At 38.4% G+C, this 20,301-nt stretch overlaps 1 protein-coding gene across 1 annotated transcript in view; it reads right to left on the bottom strand.

The window, feature by feature from the left end:
• Window positions 1-20,049, bottom strand: part of ZSWIM8 (zinc finger, SWIM-type containing 8) — a 62,333-nt gene extending 42,284 nt beyond the window's left edge. The window contains exon 1 of the mRNA XM_009888775.1: window positions 19,872-20,049. Coding sequence (XP_009887077.1) covers window positions 19,872-20,049 — 178 coding nt within the window. The remainder of the gene's footprint in view (window positions 1-19,871) is intronic.
• Between the last annotated feature and the right edge of the window lie 252 nt (window positions 20,050-20,301).

Below are 20,301 nucleotides of genomic sequence, written 5' to 3'. Positions count from 1 at the left end.
ACCCCAACCCCAAACCAGCCAACACAAGCTATGCACACAAATATGCATTTTCACCAGTGGAAACAACCTCTGTGCCAGCAGGGCTTACTGACACAGGAATGCATGGGTAGCTACATTGCTTAACCTTTGCTATTATAGGGTAGGCTATAACAAGTCGCAGCCAACAATTATTCATAAAACCAGATCATGTTCAAACTGAGCTATTATTCCTTCAGTACAATGACTGAGTTTCCATGACAGACAAATAGAGAGGAAACTGCTTAAATAATCAGCAAAATAGCGGCCATGAGAATACCAAAGAGTTATTAAATGGAACTGAAAGAAAAAACAACTGGGCCAAGCGCTGAATGTATTTGTTATCTAATTACATTATTTCCATTGGGTTACTTTCATTTGCCACAGGTCTCTAAAAATAAACTATACGTAAAAGTGAATAAATACAAATGCACACGAACAAATCCCACAGCAAGAGGTAAGACACAGTGCAAAGACAGGACGCATTGCTTTTGCTGTATATACCTTAAGAAAAATGTTAGGCTGCATTATCTTTTTAGAGATGAGTCTATAACTTTGATTTTATAGCTATCCCTGGTCCCCATCTCATATTTCCCCGCACCTTTCCCGCTGGCTTCAGTCCAAAATGTAACAGCACGGAGCAAAGTAATAAAACTATACACAGATCAAGGAGATGAAGAAAATTAAATGAAGCATTTCTGATATCAAAAGCTAAGGTGAGAAGAACAGTAAAACTAAGAGAAAATAAGCAGAGTGCAAGCTTAACTAGTGAAGAAGGTGGGGGGGTGTTTTAAAGCCTGTTTTACAAACCTCATTTAAAAATTGCAAATATTACATTGGTTTTTACAGGATTTGCCATGTAGAAAGATAAATCTGTTGCTGTAGAATGCACTTGTAGCATTTCTGCTTGTTTTATTTTACTTAAGCGCCTATCCGTAAAATGCCTCTTGACTTAAGTCAGTGATATACTCTCTCTCTGATACCCCTTAAAAGCAAAAAGTGCTGAGAACTCTCAAATATGGGCAAGCAAAGCAAGCATTACATTTAACCATAACACACCTAGATCAACACACTTCAAAAATATTTGGTTTCTTACTGTTTTCTATTTTTTGTACACTTCTTTCTAAAATTCCACTGTTGGTTTTACTTTATTCTCTTGTTCTTTTTTCCTTTCTAGAAATTTATTGTCAGAGTTTCTGTCTTTAAGAAGTATGTGCCAGAGCAAGATATTTCTTCAGGTCTCAAACTCTGCAACAAACATCAGAAAACTTCACCTTTGCCTTGAACTCTGTAATACTCGAAGATGATTTCTCTGAATGAACTTAACATTACAGTTTCCAGGGTGAACACTGCAAAATGAAACATAAGCTAATTACAAATTTACTCTTCATTTCAAATAAATTAGTTCCCAGGTATTTACACTATTAGTTATACTTCTTTACTTGCTCCCTTCCATTTTACTGTATAATCAACATACTATAAAAAGCAACATATGTTAAAAAAAAAAAAAATCACCTCTGACCTGAGGATAAGACCCATGGTATGTAAGAGAAGCATGTTGCAAAAGTCTGAAAATAAAGCATTTTCTTTTCTTTCAAAAGCATTTCTCATCCAAAGCTCCATCCACTAAGCTCATTAACTTTAGATCTCTTTTCAAAGAGGCATTCAATTAAGAGCAGAACTGATTCAATGGGTCACAGACACACCACCACCAGTCAGTTTTCTGTCACATTAACATTTTGCCCAGGTAGGTCCCAGTCCTATGAAGTCATCAGAAAGGGAATATCTTCAAAAGTGTTAAACTAATATTTGCAGCCTATGTAAGCAGTAAGGGTACATTTCTGTCCGCTTGTTGGTTTGTGGCTTTCAACCACATACTTGTGAAATGGGTAGCTAATACCTATTCCATACAATTTCCCAAACTTCAGGCAACATTACTAAAAAACACAGCACATTATAATGCACTATATGGAATACACAGAAATGGTGGAATATTAAGAGCATCCTTGAATAGTCTTGGAATTACAATCTTGGGAGTATATCAAACTAAGTACAATTAAATGTAAGCTTCATGATGCAGTCATAAACAGCATAGCTATGTTTTCAAAGCGGTAAAGTTCTCCATCTAAGTAGAAGAGATATTGCAGCCACTCTAGTCTGTGCTTGTAAGACTTGGAACATACGAAGTACTGAACCAAAACCACCAAGCTCCAGAAGGAAACTAAGTACTTAACATAAAAAAAGCAACCGAAATAGCTAAGCAGCTGGTCTCAGTGGCGTTCATAGTGGACACATACATACGCACACACGTCACAGATTGCTCCAGCACAACTGGAGCTAACGGGTGCTCTTATGGCAGCCCAGCAGACATGCCAAGTACTGAACAGGCACCAAGAACAAACTTTCTTGCCCCAAATACAAGAGAAGAAACCAAACTGCCAAGCCGAGGGGTGAGGAGCCCAAGACTGAACCAAGATCCTGCGATGTCAGACCCTGACAGTTGAACGGACACAAGGAGCTGCCCCCCATACCCAGCCCTGGTCTAGCTTGACTACGTGCAGAATGAAGCATCGAAAAAGCTGGAGACAGAGTGTAATATCCAAATACTGACTCCCAGTTGTCTTCAATTAGCATTCCTCTGTTTCAGATTAATCATTCCATGCCATCTTATACTGAGGGGAAAAAAAACAACACCATGTTCCTTGTAAAAAACAAGCAAACCACAGTAATGCTAGAAAGTGGGAGCTTCTTTTCCTTTTCAGATTAAGGAAACCAATGTGAAGATACATATTCCTAGTTCCTCAAATATTCAAGCAGTGTCAGTCTTAAGAAACTAAGCAACTCCTTTACACTGGAACACCTCCTGTACCAAGCCAAATAAAGTTTCACCTATTTTTTCCTCAGATAACACCCACTCTAAACCAATTCCCTGCAAAACACCTGAGCATTCACAAAGCCAGCTGCAACGACAAATGGTGAACCACAGACTCCAGAAAAAAGCTTTTGATGGAATTCATCTATGTGAGTTTTTCACATGGTGTGACAGACCACGAAGTTTAGAGAAGACAAAAATAGGGATCAAGTGATGAAGAAAGGATGCTACAAAAGCTACCGATGACTGATTGTTAATCAAGCTTCCTCAGAAAAGATGACTGGAGGGAGCATTCTGACCTGAGAGCTCCTTTGGTTTTGTTTTCTCTCAATGTTCTTGTATTTTTAAAACATCCACATACTCATAACAGGCTAGCAAGTGAAGCTGAACAGATCTAGAAAAAAAGCAAGGGAAGGGCACTGCCCAATCATCAGGTATTTCAGGCAAAGTTAGCCATAGGAAAAACTCTACAAATACCATTTCTCCACTAGGGCTGTACAGCAAGATGATATTCTCACAACACAAGAATGAAAAAATAAATATATATACACAAACACACATGCTTTTTTCTTTTTTTTTTAATAACTGAAAACATAGCCCTAGAGAGAACTAAGTGATCAACAAACTAGCAAAACGCTCCAGAGGACAAATCAAGATTCAGTTGAATCACTAGGTACACTGATTTGCTCCCAGGATAAAGCACACAAAAAAGAACTATCAGGATTACTCGGTTATATTTTTCTGTCTGTGTAATTCACCTCTTTAATTTGCACATTAGCTTTCTTACTGCTTGTAAATAGTGAAGAACTCTGTGGAAGGAAAGTTACCAACTAAATATGGGGGGTTTATATTTAGGAACAGGTCTGCTTCTCTTTGCTGTTTTGTTTTTCCTCCTCCACTGCTACTACCCCCGCAAGCTTACTAACAGTATTAAAATCCTAATGGGATCTGTGTATACAAGACTTTCTTATACCTCTTATTTTCCCACCTAGAGTTATACAACTCTGGATGACATAACCGTTTGCAGCAGTGAAACTACACTGAGAATAATGTCACAGGGTAGTGAATGCAGAGATATTAATACCACGTTGAAAGCAAAAAGAAGAATCGACGGGAGGCCTACATCAGCCCTAAGCCACAGAATGACATTTTTATGTACAAAACATTTGAGAAGATAAATAAGCAACAGAACTTTTTCATTAGCATTTACTGGATAAGACTGATGAGATTCATAGCCAAAACCCGTTAGAAATACAAATCCCAGATGGGCAGATTATGGTCCAGAATTGGAAACCTCACGCTTAACTGACAAACTGCAGCAACTAGTACTACACAAATTCTGTTACAACTGCCACAATAACATTTTTAGAGTGGTTTGGGTTGTTTTTTTTTTAATCCAATGCAAACACGTTCATTTTATCACAGAAGGGTGTGCAATTCACCCCCAAAGCCTCCGCCATCTATAGCAAAAACCATAGCACAGAGTCAAACCTCAGCTCAATTTGATTTATGAAAATTGCTTAACACTACATCACAAACAGCTCATCCATGTAAGTCAAAATATTTAATGGCTCAAACCATCTTTTTTTTTTTGCTGTATTTACATGTTCATTCAAAACCAGAGAAGGATATTATTTGGCAGACTGCATAAACATATCCTGACACCATGACTTCTGTCTCTAAGATTAAGACATTTTAGAATGCAAGAACTAGTTTATTTTATAAGGCAGACCTTAAAATGCACCAAAATATCAAAAAAATAATACTTATTTTTTATTTTGCACACAAGCATTGTAAATTTGCAAAATACAACACTAAATCACATTGTGGATTTGGAGTGACTGAGTTGGTTTGTGTTTTTTCAAGTGACAGTAATTTTAAACCTGTTAAGGCTTGCAGTTCCCCTTCTGGTCACCTGAATTATTAAAAGAAACATTTCTGATGAACCCATTTCACGGTGGTTTTCTACACTCGCTCTCTGCATGCATACAGAGCTAAAAAAAAAAAAAAAAAAAACAACCAAAAAACCAGCTGACTTAACTTTGCTCACCTGTGGAGAAATGGCATCACCATCATGCTGGCATCAAGCACAGAGACTGCATCCCAAAACAATTTTTGTTAAAGAATCTGAGCACCTAACAGAGAAGGGATCCCACTTACTCAGCTCAACTCCTGCTGTTTCAGTATTAGACTGAGTTAAGAAGTATTTTATCTTTATATTATTATTTTTAAAGTTATTTCTTTTAAATCATGAAGTGTTTGAGTATTATGCCAAGTCCTAGTGACACTTCCACAAGATTTCGTGAGGCATAAGACCTTCAAAATTAAGCTGGCGAGGCTTTATAAAGCTAAGGAATAACTGATAAGAGAACTAAAACTTAGAAGATGCATGATGTGTGTGTGAGGTCTAACAGTACTAACCCACCAAGAGTTTAAATCAGCAAGAGTATGCCAAAAATCCCACAGCCATGTCCCAACTTTTCCTACAGTAATTCATCATTTCTTCCTGTTAGCAAAACCCTTCTACCAGTAGCAAAACCTTCTATTGTTATATAAAGTGGTCATGATCTAACTTCAGAAAGGCTTTTGAGATGCTCTAGTTCCCAATGCCCCTCCTTTTAAAGATAAAACAATGTTGAAACAAGCAAGCAGACACAAATGAATAGTAGAGGTTCTTATGTTAGCCTGCAAAGCACACACTAATACATGCAACGTTTACTGTCCCGGAATTTCTAGAGATTTATGGGGAAATGGTTCCTTTTTCTTCCTGTGCAGTCTCCAAATGAGACTTCTCCCCTGAGAATCAGACCTCCCAGCACTGTGCCACGCTGGATCAGAACCTGAGGCTCGTGCGGAGCAAGTTTAATGTCCTCTGACTGCCAGACCAGCTACTCCGATTACCTTGTCAGACAATCCAAATACAACTTTGTTTGGAAACTTCCACAAAATGATTCAGAAACATTATTTCATCCCACAAAATACCAGTGTCTGGCATAATCCTACTGCAGCAACAGCCAGTGGGGATACCACTACCCTTGTCACAACTTAATCAATAGGGAGAAATTACCATTTAACCAGATAACATAGTACTGGCATTACCAGGGGAAATCTGGGGTGCTTAGTACGGCTGAGTAGATCTATGCCAGAAGAAAAAGGCCCATGCTTTCTGCTACAGGACTTTTTGAAAAATTATGCAAGAAACAGCCCCACACAGCAAGAGGCTACAACGTACATGAAGATGGAGTCAAACTTCTCAGTACACCTTCTTGGAGCAGCTGCTTGCTTCTACTCCTCCCAACTTCATCTGCAGTTTCCTGTGACAGCAAGAACACTTTGGGAGGCAAAAAATCTGAAGGAATCCTCTCTTCAGAGCAGCATGAGATGTTAATAAGAAAAGTAACCACCCCTGTCACGTTATTCCCCCTTTCACCACTGACAAACATAACTAAAGGGTTTCAATATGTCCAAGTAAATTTTCACTGCCAAGCAGATAACCCGCTGTGTAATCATCCCTCAAAGGTCCTCTTGCAATCAGTAGACAGAAGAAAAACTGCGTATTTGAAAACTTTTTCTGCACTCCAAAGGTCAGCTGGCTGAAGAAGAGATTTCCCTTCTTTCCTTACAAATTTGTCTTCCTTATGTCCTTAAAGCATCATAGCTACAACACTCTTACTGTGTTAGAAACCAGACCTCCAGAAAAAAAAACAACCACTTGAATCAAGGCTTCAGAACTTCAGGAAAAGGCAAAGGAGGAAAGCTATGAGTTATATTTGATAAGCAAAAAGATGTTTGATGCGGGAGGGGAAGGAAATAAAGATGAAACCAAAATCCATAATTTGGTTTCTTGACTCCAAGACAGAAACACCATCATGTTCCTCCATCACTAAACTCAAATTCCTAAGATGCTAATCACCTAAGTTCTGCCTCACGGTTCACAGAAGATTTTGTTGCAAACACGTACAACATACGCACAGAAAACATCTGCTCTGAGCAATGTTAGAACCTCTCCAAACACAAGTCAAATCCAGATCAGAAAGGTGTATTTTCCACTTAACTCTATTCCTTCTCCTATGCGATAACTGTGAAAATCTTCTGCACAGGGCTGTGCTGATCAAACTAGAGTATTCAACGTCAGTAAGCTCTTTTCTCAGCCCTCACCCACTCTAACATGACTGAGATCCCAAAACTGTAATACCAGCATTAGGCAGGCAACGCAACATTCACAACTTGACAACCTCCTCTGGAAATTCAGACAAGAAAATTCTTAATCCAAACACCCTTCCATTTCCCTCCCTAAACAAAGAATTCATTTCAACAAAAAGAGCAGCCTGGGCAAGCAACCGACAGCTGTTAGAAATCCTAAAATGAACAGCAGATTTTTGTAAAGCAAGACAGACAGTGCTACAAAACACTGTATTCTTGCCAGTGCTGGCCAAGGTTTCATGACAAATTGGGCAGCTTGCATTCAGAATAACTCTACAGCTGATGAAGCAGATCAGCTTCAGGCAAGTCATTTTCCCTGCACTGTTACTCCTCGCTCCCTCACCCCATGCAGAAAGCATACTGCATAACCAGCATTGTGCATTCAGAGCACAGCCATCAGAGAGCTCCTCTTTCCTGAAAGCAAGGCTCAGTGCTACTGGTTATTCCCACTTCTGCCCCATGTGAGGTATTTTAAAAGCTCAGAATTCAAAATTATCCCCGTGGCCTATGTCAAAAGAGCAAGCTACAAAGACCAACAGGGACCAGATATTTTTCTGAACGTAGATGATGGAATATAAACACAAATCAAAAAGTCAGACCGCATCACAGCTGAACATCAACCTCTATCAAGAAGTATTGATATGTTTTCAGATGCTGAAAGGAAGTCATACAAAACACCAGGCAACCTCTACTATTTAATGTGCTGCTCCCTACCATTAGTACCCATCCTTAAGTATTACATGCAAAATTAATCTCTAACCAGCTTTTTTCCTGTGTCTAAATCCCAGAGCAGTATCACTTGGCCTCCAAACAAATGCACTCGCAAACAATGAAGAGCTGCATTACTGAACATATCAGAATGAGATCAGGCCAATTTTGTTAGTGCTGATGGGAAAGTTATTGTCTGAAAAGAATGAGGCATTCTCACCTCTAGGGTAAAAAAAATAATTAATTATACATCTGTCAGTAACTATAAGAAGATAGCGCCTCTTAATATCACCAATGGGAAACCACTAGAGGTTTAAAAATCTGTTTCACAGGCAGGAGTGAAACAAAGTTAGATACCTACATGCTTTTGAAAAAATCATATCTGGTCCCTATTTTTATCTCCTTTGATTTTGTAAGAATCTCCCCAAATCTAACCCCAGGTCTGTGGCTTTATGGGAGGTTACAGAGCCCACTCAGCGATGTCCCTCAATTCTAGGTGCTCCTGCTGCAGTCCAAAGGTGTAGCACAGCAGCCCCTGATCAGCCTGAACCACCGCTGCAGGACACAGGCTTCCAAAGCTGGCAGTCCGCAGCCTTCCTCAAGCTCTCCACCCCGCAGCAATCACATTTCCTCTCACTCAATGTAAGGCATCCGTCTGATCATTTCTTAGTATCCTACAGCTGGAGGAATTTCCTCTCTAACAAGAAATAAATTCTCTTGTATCTCCCTCTCATCACCTATAGAGAGAACAAAAGGAGGGAAACAAAACTGGGTACCAAGGAATATATGAAACTACCAGGCAGCTACAGAACATTTACAGAGGTGGAACTAATAACAAGCATGTTTATCATTTTCAGTGCACAAAAATAATAACAAAAGCAGCACTGGAAAACTGTGAGGCACTGATCAACTGCAGTCCATTGCATGAATTTGCTTGGGCAAATGCGTAATAGCTCCCAAGATCTCTCCAACCTCACAAAAACTGAAGCAAAGTCACCAATCTTCTGAAAATGTCCACTGAACGTTTGCTACCCATTACCAGTCAGGGAAAACTAACTCCCTGCCCTTGAGAAAGATAAGCAGCTAAGCTGACCCCATGCACTACTGCTTTAAATGTAATCAATTAGTCAATGAAAACTTCCAAAGGCATTCTGGGTCAAATAGAACTAACTTCTCTGTGTCAGATCACCTTCTCTTCAAGCCACATGTGAAAGTTACATGCAGGTGTAAGTTAAAAAAATATTTTCACCTGGCTCATTTAGCCAGCTCTGGTAATGAAATTTACAGCTGCATTCCCCTTTTTCTCCCATCTCAGCATTTACTGACCTAAATATGAGGTAGCAAATGAAATTACACACAATACGCAGCAGGAACTGCGAAGAGCTCAAGAGAATTACTCAATGAAGCCCGATAGACTTCACAAAGGTATTAGATTCTCAGAAAAAAAATGTCATTTCAGCTGTACACCTATTAGTTACCCACCAGCAGGACTACCACAAAGCTTAAATGTCAAATACTTACCAATAATTTTTACATCAGCAATCAGTGTTTCCTAAAAGCATGGAACTTGGGCATTCAAGCCGTCACGAAGCTACTTGGTTAACCTCTAACGTGGATTAACAAGGATTCGTGTTGGTAGATTCTCCACAGGATGAGACAGATGCAAATTTATCAGGTAAGATTACCAGTAGAGGGATATTAAAAAGAAAGGAAAAAGATTAAAGAGTAAGTCTTGAGAATCATGATTTGTCATATACAAATTCAGGTAAATGAGAGCATACCCTGAGAACTGTAAACCTGACGTCCTACAAAGACCAGAAACAAGACACGGACAGATTCCATAAGGTCATACAATACTCAGTATTCACAAGTTCAGCAAACTTTTTTGTACTTCAAGGAAGAAATTTTTTTCTGTCACAAACATTGACAAGATGCCAGTAAGAATGGCTTGGCTGCACATAGGTATTGTTTTAACGAATATATCTAAAAAAGAGTCCAGATGGTAACTTAGCTACATTCACTTTAAGGGTGCCTCACTTTTTCCATTCTTTAGTTCTGGCTGGAGAGACATGCTCAAAGCAGCATCTTTAGAGATCTCAAGCCTAATTAACTTTTCCCAGTAGTTCATTTGGAAAAAAAATAAAATTGAAAAAAAAAAAAAGAACCACGCTAATTGGATTTTAAAACATTGGTGTTTTAATTTTCCTATTCCCACTAATGAATTACTGATGTTTACCAGTATTTCTGGATAGCAAAGAATGACCATCAACTGCTTAAATTTTTCATCTCTCTGAAAAGAGAAGGAAGCCAGAATTGGTGGCCCAGGTGTTCACCCGCCCACTGTTTCAACAAGTTGCCTCATAAACGAGACACTCGTAAGTGTCTTAACTTGGCGGGGGGGGGGAAGTACAGCTTTACTGTAAAGACTCTCATTGCTTGAAGACAAATTCTGGGTAACATTTCTTTTATCACACTACCTACTTATACTTTTTTTTCTTTTTCTATATTGTTTTTGGTACCCCTTTCTCTCAAGTCTATTCTCCCCTCCAGAACCCAGCTTTTCTCCCATGAAGGAACAGGATTTCTTCTGAGGACAGATTTTTTTCTTCCTCCCTCCATCTTGTCCATTTATCCTTTCCCTTTCTTCTATATGCCAATCCTTAACCCATATGAAAAAGAAGCTTGAGACCTCTACTGCGTGTCTCACAGACACAGACTAAACCTAGTGGACAAAAGAAAGGCATGAAAGTCACCGAGACATCAAAACACTCAGGTCCCCCTGCTTGCAGCAGCCAAATGAGGATGTTAAGAATTTGTTTAAAGACATTACTCCTGCAACCTTTTCAAGTTTCTCTCTTCTATGGAAAGAGAATGTCTTAACTTGCAATGCTAACACACACCAATAGAGATTTAGGTAAATACATAAAAATCAGCACACAAATTCTCAGGTGTATACATCTTAAACATGTTCAACCTTCTCCTAATTGATATTGGTAAATACTGTCATTTTCTCCTGTCTTACATTTTTGTTGTGGCAGTCTAGAAACACTAATAATGATTCATAATAGCAACAATATTTTATTAAAACCAGACACTCATCACAGCATCACTTTTCTCAAAATACTCAATTCCAGAAGATTTTTAGTAATAGCTATATCACAGCCTGACAGAGCTCCTTTGTTTCATTCTTTTCAAAGACGGTGTGTTTCCAGCTATACAGAAGCAAACATAGATGAATTAAGCATAATCAAAACAGCAGAGCTTCCATAAGCCTTGCCCATAACATTTAAGACATCATTTCCAATATTTTCTGTTAAAAATGCTACACAACTAGTAAGTGCCATTCTATAGGCAAAGAAACAAAGAAGAAAGGATGCATCAAAACCCACACAAATTATGAGAAGTATGAGAATCTTCTGGTTGGTAACCCTATATTTATTGTTTGAGACTACCCAGCTTCTGAGGATGTAACTTAAAATTTGGGACACGGTATTTTGAAATTAGAGCTAGTATTTTAAATATATCGTATATTATGCATCACTGCTCTTTAATATTTAAAAATATAATTCTAGGCCTAATATTTTAGCTAATTGATACATATGTGCTCTGAATTTTACTCTTGGAGGGTTTGGAAGGGTGTCACCAAACAGGAGGAGGTAGGAAAGAGATTAATACAGATAAAGTGCCTTAAAATAAAGTTGAAAAAACAACTTTGAGCCATGACGCTATTTTAAATTACTCTTATAACTGCTTTACAGTCTTAGAATTAGATAGGTGACAGAAAAAAGGGGTCGGTCAAAAAAGAGCAATGAAAACTTAAAGACATTCTTGAACTTTAAGAATTAAAGAATAAATTGGTTTTGACTCTTTGGAAATGTTACTTAAAAAATATAAAAACAAATGAACCTTATTAATTATAGATATTCTAAACAGACAAATGTTACTCCAAAAGTTCATTAAAATATGTAAAGCATCTTTTTGTAAAGCTGTACATTCCTTTCTTCCTTTGGAACAAAGTACTGTATAATAACTAGGACACCAGACAATTAAGAGGAGGTCTCTGCTCCTGGTTTTGTAACTGGCGTAAGAGACACTGTTCAAATCACTGATGTCCATTTCTGTTCCTTCAACGGTATACGGTGGCAGGAGAAGGGGATTTTTGCTTGTTTGTTTAAAAGATTACCCTATGATCCTTGCCATTCCCCCCCCCCTTTTTTTTAATAAAAAAATCCTTATTTCTGGTTTCATATTCCTTATTCTCAACATTTAACTCACTGTGTTATCCTTTCCTCAGCATACTAGTAAAAATTATATTACTCAGCAAACACGGACTGTCAAGAACACAATCTGGACAACAAAGTTCTCTCCCATTCACTAGACTAACATTAATATGCACTCATTTCCCTTCAATTGTACATGAGTTTAAAAACATGTAAGCACACCTTCGTTATATTCGGTAGCTAGCAAGGTAACTTAACTAGACATCATAACCAAGCAAAGTTTCATAAACTAGGCTATACAAAAAGCAACTTTCTTAGTTACTCTACATTAAAAAAACAATCCATTTGAGTACTTAAGCCATCTCTAATCCTCTATCACCTTTTCATAGTAACTGAAATCACTGAGTTGTCATTTGCTTAAAAATGAACTTCAACATAGTTATTACACAAACACGCAAAACAGATGTTGATTGGAGTATGAGGAAAATCCTATTGGAGTATAGAGGGAAAAAAAAGGCCTGGCCACAAGTCAACATGCAAGTTTTACTTCCACAATGCATACGCAGAATAATTTGTATTTTGGGTACGTTATATTTGAAAACAGCCGTTCCTAAGTCTGGTCAGTTCACTTCTTTTCTCACTTCTGCTTTTTTTCACTAAAGCCACAAGAAACATAGGCTGTACAAAAGGTGCTATTTTTCTACGTATAGGTTACGCTAGAGTTTTGTTGTTCTTCCTCAAACTGAGCTGGAAGTCCAAAGTTGTAAACTTGCATACTAAATCACATTTAATTGATGGCTCTTCAAACGTACAGATCACACCACTACATCGGGACTAGAAGCAACAGCAAACCAGAGCAAGAGGAGCATGGAACCGATAACAGCTCAAGGCAATTCATGAAACTATGATCACACCTCCACCTACTGAACAAGCCTGCCTGGCTTCTTCAAACTCCCTATTACTTTTTGAACTCAGCAACTTATGAAAATATCTCTAATGGTCAAGTAAAGAGTCACAAAAATTCACCCATGTTGTAGGACATCAGCAAAAAGCAGACGCAGAAAATGCAGGTACTGAAATTGCATAATCTGCAACAGAGATGCATCTTGAGAGTAACTAAGTTCTAATTTTAAAACTTCCAGGGTTTTTGCAGGGCAAGAATTACATCTTCTCCTACATGTTTTATAAGCTATCAGAAAAAAAAAATCTAGTCTCCTTTACTCCTGGCCTTTATCAGCAACACTCCAGAAGCTGCAGGATTTTTTTTTTCCAGTGTCATTCCCCACTGCTTCACTGACAGGCAAACCCAGGTACACAGAGAGGGCACAGCTCAAAACACAAGGCTCTCTGTGGTGGCTGTAAAACACACAAAATTAGTCTCCTGCCTGCTCTTCCTGCTTACAGTGCCTGATCGTATAGATATTCAAATACATTAACTTAACATAGAAAATAACTTTTGGTGCTAGCATGCAAAGTGTCATAAGCAGTACTTCTAAGCATGAAAAAAAGCTTTTCAGCATGAAAAGAAAATGCTGTTTTAACAAGTGTTATCCTGAGTAAAATACTCAACGAACAAAAGACATGTGCATTTCATTGTACAATTACATTTGCTGAGATAACCACACACTTCAAACGTGAAGTTTAGCTTGAGAGAAATCCCGAGATGTTTTGTCTTCACCTTGTTTTTACATCAGGACAGAACTAGTTACCTACAGGTAAAAAATGGATAAAAATAAAACCCACTTTTTAGCAATGAAGAACAGGTCAAAGAAAAAAAAAAAAAGAAAGAAGAAAATAAAGAAAGGGATAGGAGACAGAGGGAGAGCACAAGTCAGAGTCTAGGATCAAACCTGAATCCTTATCCCTGCTTCCCCAGAGGTAAACGTGCCACAGAGAGGAATAACCCCTGTAGCTCCAGTCAGCCTGAAACGCAAATAGAGCATCTGTGATCTCTGGTCATTCAGCAACGCAGGGATCTCCTCAAGGTGAAAGGAAGGAGACAACAAACACAAAAAGAAAAATCCATGGAAGCCAGGAAGAAAGATGAGTAGAAAGATGAGACAGGGGAAAACGAGACATTTCCCAGTAGACAAAACACTTCCCAGTAGAAAGATGAGACATAAAACAGGGAAAGACTTCTTGTGAGAGGAAGAGAAGATTATCTAAACGAAGAGGCCAGAAGACCACAACAGAGTTAAAACTAGATTGGTCATTGAAAATCTCAGTAGTAAAAAAGCGTGTTTTCCCAATAGCTCCTTTACGTGGTTTCTCCATTACCCAATTCTGAAGAGAGGGGTACACACGTTCAGTTATCTCAGAAAGGCATGGGAAAATGCAAATGAAGAGACAAATGTGGAAGAATCATTCAACTTGTCAACCTTCCAAAAGACAGAGGTATCACTGCATTGTGAAACCACCTTTCTGTTTAGTAGAAACTTCTAAACAGCTTCTGAAACCTACACCCCAGCTCTGAAGCAGTGCATTTAATTATGTCAATCAGTCTTGATAAATTACTGTCTCCAGAGCTTCTCTGTGGTGTCTTCAGCTCTAATGAATCAATGTCCCCTTTACACCTTGTATTACAACCAATAAGTCCCTTCCTCAGTTGAACTTTTGCTTCTGCTATATAGCAAGTCAACACCAGCAGCCACTATGGAATAGAGTACAAAAGCAGATTAAATTAATTTACTAGCGTGAGAAAATACAGAGAAACCTACTTTCTAGTAGCAGCTAACCCTTTACTTTCACGTTACCTTTACTCTTTGGACAGCTGATCTCCGTTTATTTCATAAGCATTTGTAATATCTTCTCATCAACATTTGTATTTTAAAAATTCTGTTGCTTCTATAAGGAAACTCATTAGGGAGCTATAAAATGCTTTTGCTCAACAGTTACTGTTTCGGGTTTTTAATGTTATTAGTGAATTGGATATATTGTAACAGATATATTTGGGCTAAAACAGATGTGTTGTGTGTTGTACTAAATTAAAAAAAAAACACAAGAAACAAGACATATTACACCTGTACCTCCCAGAACTGTGAGCTGATTACATAATCTCCCTCTTAATACCAGAGGTACAAATAAAGTAGAAAAAGAAAAAATCAATTGTAACTTTATAATACACAGTAACAATCAGTAACAAAACAGCAGCGAACCACAGGGTCTTCATTTCCAGCTTGACCAGGCTCAAGGAGCAGATGCGTTTTGGAAGACATCGACATGCTTTTCTGAAAACAAGAGTCTGAAGAGCACAGTTATGAATTTGAAAGAGACTGCATGGTTCTCCTGCTGTTTTCTGCAATTACTGCTTGAGCAAGGGTTAACTTTAATTTAATAAATAGTTACTGGCGATCCTGGCGAAGAAGTGTTGCTTTATAAGCTATTTATTCTTTGTCCATATAAATTAATGAAAATCAGTCACTGTCATTTTACCAGGGTAGACACTGCTCAGATCAGGCTGTCTCTCTAAACTGGTCATATCCTCACCTCAGGCTCTGTCTATTCTTTGCCAATGATTCCCTCTCTGCAGCTTGTATTTTTGAGGCACTCTACCCAGAACTTAACGTTGTGGGTACTCCTAAGAGTTTGGAAGAACATAAATTGTCTGGGGCTGGATAATGACAATGTTTTCTAGGAGACTGCTGCCTGCATCACTTCTTAGTTGTCTGAGGGGGTTTTGCAATACAGTATGCAATGGTTCAACCTAAATTAAAGGGAAGGAAAAAAAAAAATCAAGCTTTCTTACTAGCTGCCTATTGCAAGTAGTTTCAGCACAACACACCAGCATGCTTCCAGCAGAAGCCAGTGTGAACAAATAAATACAAACTGAGCAAAATTATTGTGAACACCCTATTTAGCAATCCTACAGTATTTACAGCAACTTCTTAAGTGTTTGGTAAACATTTATGCTTCAGAAACTGTGAAACAGAAAGGACTAAGGGTGGGAAAGAGCTTAGAAGCTTTCAAGCAGAAACAAAGCCACAGTGGTTTTGGAGAGATAATGAGCGTACTTGAACATTTACTCTTAAGACCTCTGTCACAAAAATCCCTATGTAAAGATAATTGATAACAAAACATGTGCAGAAACACTAGACTTATTTCAATTACCAATGAAAAATACAACTGTTTTTAAAAGCAAGACTGGAAATGAGAATATCACAACGGCTCTCATAACAGTTTCTGGGAAAGAAAAGACCGCGCAGAAAAGTGGAGAAAAGGCAAGTGGGTGCATTCGTTGGTAGAAAGGTAACAAACTGGTGGAATACAATTTGATATGGAAGAAGGTAAATTGGAGCCACAAACCAATTCAGGAAACCAGATGGCTCTGAATACACTGCAAGGACGTTGTTCTTCAACACCTCAATTCACCTTAACTCGAGTGCTGAATCCTCTGCCTGCCCAGTACAGCCGAAAGCTTCCCATCAATGATGTACACAGGCAACGACCAAGTATCAGTTACAAGCATTACCTCATTCATATTGAAAAAATGAGGGGTAAAAAGAAGCAATCAAGGTAGTCTAACATGAGAACAAGTCATTTCTAAAATAAACATTCCCAATTATGAAGGAATCTTGGTATTATCAAAAATGACATGCTTTGCTGAAGTTTCCCCCGGAATTTCAGTACAGGTAAATCAGTGGAGATTGAGAGCAGCTCAGAATCTAAGGGCATCCATAAAGTGGACACAGTGCATTCCTCCTTCACATGAGCTTTCTCTTTAAATGTACAGTTGCTACTTTCTAGAAAGTAATATAAGAGGACTATAAGAGGACTTTTACCACAATGAAAATTAGATGAGGAAAAAACAACCAATTACAGTCCTATTTTTCTGATATAACTACTGAAGATACCCAATTTTATAAAGAATTCTGTTCCAAGGACCATATTAGAGAAACTCAGACATTTTTCTCCACCTTTCATCATCTTTCTAGCAAGCTGACGGGTTGACTGACAAACAAGTGAATAACTCAACTTTTCTATGACCCTCTGCAGTGAAAACTGTGTGTATTTGCTAAGAGCTACCCCAAACCTTATTGTTAAATTTGCAGTCAGCATAATCATAATATCAAAAATACCCAAGAACAAAATAAAAAGTTGCAAGAAGTAAGAAAGCCATAACTAGGGCGTGTGTAGGTTATTTGCTTGCTTGTTTAAGAGGACTCCCCAGCCAACAGCACTGTCATCAGTCTCAGGGGGATTCTCTTTGAACTAATTAACGAAGAATCGGATGCTACAAGGACAAACTCAAAACAATTGAGAAAGCTAGAAATCCTTTTACATAACTTGTCTGGCTGATTCCAAATCAAAACACAGGCTGAGATCCAAACTGGAAGAAAAGGCTAACAGAATACAGTTCCTCTTGTTTGCCTTTAGCATTTAACACTGAAGAACTCAGTGCCTAACCTCATTTTTTATTTGCATAGGCAACTACATCACAGGCCACTGCAAAATGCTAAACTGTGGAAATAAAAACACACAGCTCAATTCAGAATGAGCACATTTTAGAAGACCCACTACAACTGACAACCTCAGGATCCGGCAAGTTCTCAATACAAACTGTTTTTTTCTGACTACAAGAACACTGTCAAAAAGAGGTGTTAAAAATAATTAAATTGGTACAGGAGTTCTGAAATCCAAGGAGGTCCCAGATGATGACAGATCCCTCATCAGACCAGACTCACTGGCAACACACTCAGAACAGTGAAGTACCTGCAAGTGTCCCATGTTGGTAATATCATACGTGACTTCATAGAGTGGATAAATCATTATTTAGGCTCCATGTTCACACACTTCTCAAAATAACTCTGACCAGAGCCTGGGAATTGCCAGCAAATGCCTTTAAAACAGGCATCAGTATCCTTCAGAATGTCTATCTTGTTAAAGTAAAACTTTTGTACAAAGGAATTAAGTCTCTCTACAGATAAAACCTAAAAAATATGAAGCAAGTACAAACAATACAACCCTTGCCAATGCAGGTCTGCAGAACGCGGAACAGCAACATCTCGATATGGTGTAAATAATTACAATTATCACAACAATAACGTTAGCTATTGTGTTTCTCATATCAGGAAAGAGACTCAAGATTACAAATACGCACAATCCACTCAAGTGATTTTTCATTTTAACGCAACAAGTGGACAACAGTAGAGAGACCAATTGCTGCCTGCTTTTAATTCAGTCAAAAGAGCTAAAGAACTAGGCCAAGACCCAGAAAAACACAGCCTGATATACTGAACCAGTGGAGAACAGTCAGCTAAAAGCATCTCAAAGTTGAACAAAACCTATCACCTTTTCAAACATCAGTCTGACCTGTAGATCTACACAAACTGGTTTCATACAGCTCTGCCAAACTAGAGATGTCTTACTTCCCACAGCAGTATGTTTTCAAAACTTCAGCTCCTTTCCAGCAAGTTAACATATGCAACAAGGCTTAAAGCAAAACACGAAGTTTATATGCTTTGCCCTGTGCCTAACACTTATTTCTGCATCTCAGTATTCACAGCTTTAAAAAACACAACGCCAGCACTGTTCCCCTTCTTTACACCAGTAGAATGTTCCACACTAAAACCAATGTGTCTCAGCTGCAGGATCCAGGAGAACTATCCAATCTGGATATGTATTCAGCATTTCTCTCTCTCTCTCTTGTTCTGGGTTGGGTTTTTTTAAGTTTCCATCCTACCCTCAACTCTAATCCTGACTATTCAAGAGGCACAGGAGGTTACATACCTGGGACTAGAGACAGTTCCCAAATTTATTAAAAATTCAAAACTTAAGCTGCTCTGGAAAGCCTACAGTTAATGCAAGGTCTACTTTCTGGTCCTAATCCAGTGACAAGTGAGCATTTGTCCATAGCATAACACAGCCAGATTCAGCACAGTTCAATAGAAATTGTATTCTCTGTTCACATAAGGCCAACATTCAGAAGAGAATGAAGTTTTGCAGTTCCAGATAGTGAGATATTAATGAGGCAGCTGATGGTCATGAAGGTCAGCAATAACAGGTAAAGTACTGACACTGGATTGAAAGAAAAGAAAGGAGATAAAAGGAAGAGTAGAAAGGGCTGGTGTAATTTCTATTAACTGTATGTCTCGCTCTGCTTGGTGTAAACACCACCTGAATTCTAGGGTCAAGATGCATCAACATAAAAGAGAAATTATGCTTCATTTAAAAAAAAAAAATCAAGCAAAGAGCTGTATAAGAATTTTAAATAATTTTTAATTGCTAATGTTATCTATTTTCCTGTCCACTATTAAAAAGAAATTACTATCAAAAGAAGGGAAATACAAGAACGCTTGAAGCAGACACACTGTAGTTTGCTGACTTCTTTGTGACAGTCTTAAGGCCCTCTTGCTGTACTTTTGCAAAAGAAAGTCCGCTAATTTACTAGAAAAAATGGAAATGTAAAGAAACAGACAAGGAAAATAGATTGCTCTATACAATGATGGTTTACACACCTCACCATGAGCAGTTTAATAGCTGTTACAAAACTCTCTATGAAACCTTAGTGCAATTCAATCAATGCAAGTGGGAACCTATGTTAGTTATCCCCAGCCAAGTCTGTACTTTGTTTATAGAAAACTGTTCTAAGATTTCCAAGAACAAGTTCACAAAACATACTCAGAAAAGCAGCACTACAATAGTACGGAGCGCATGCAGGTGAAAACTCACCCAACAGACAACTTTGTTTTAAGATCCCCAGTAAATTTTCAGTTTTAATTTTTGGTCAAAAATTATCCTGACCACGATCCTTCACATGACTTCACTTCGCACCTTCGACATTTCTTCTGCAGATCTCCTCACCCCCCAACTTCCACGAGCGCAAAGAGCCTCCCAGTGAATCTGGGTGACCTCACCTTTCATTTTGACAGTGGGAGAATTGGGTCCAGCCGATTGCTTCCTCCATCCTCTCCAGTTCTGGCAAAGGCTCTCTGCCTCGGAGATGAAGGAACAAAGAGAGTCTTCTTCAAAGCGATCAGAGTCTTCAAATGAAAACCTCTCCCCGTCCTCCCACTCTGCGAACATGAGTTCCATCACATCCAACAGGCGACGCGGGGGGAAAAGAAAGACAGAAACAGCACTGCTCACTTTTAACAGGTGGATGGACTTCAGGGCTCCTGCAATACTTAAAATTTCAATTTCGATCTGATCCCCATACTACAGTACCAGGAAAACCAGAGCCAGTGCTATCTGAGGTGGGAGAAGCAGGAAATCAACTAAGGGGAAGCACGTAAAAATCCCAGGGGGGGAAAAAAAAAAAAAAGATCCCACCACAACTTCTTAAAA

Source organism: Charadrius vociferus, unplaced genomic scaffold (assembly GCF_000708025.1).
Source record: "Charadrius vociferus isolate BGI_N301 unplaced genomic scaffold, ASM70802v2 scaffold436, whole genome shotgun sequence".
Classification (NCBI taxonomy): domain Eukaryota; kingdom Metazoa; phylum Chordata; class Aves; order Charadriiformes; family Charadriidae; genus Charadrius; species Charadrius vociferus.
The sequence above is the reverse complement of the archived record's forward strand: the minus strand, read 5'-3'. Positions and strand labels throughout refer to the sequence as shown.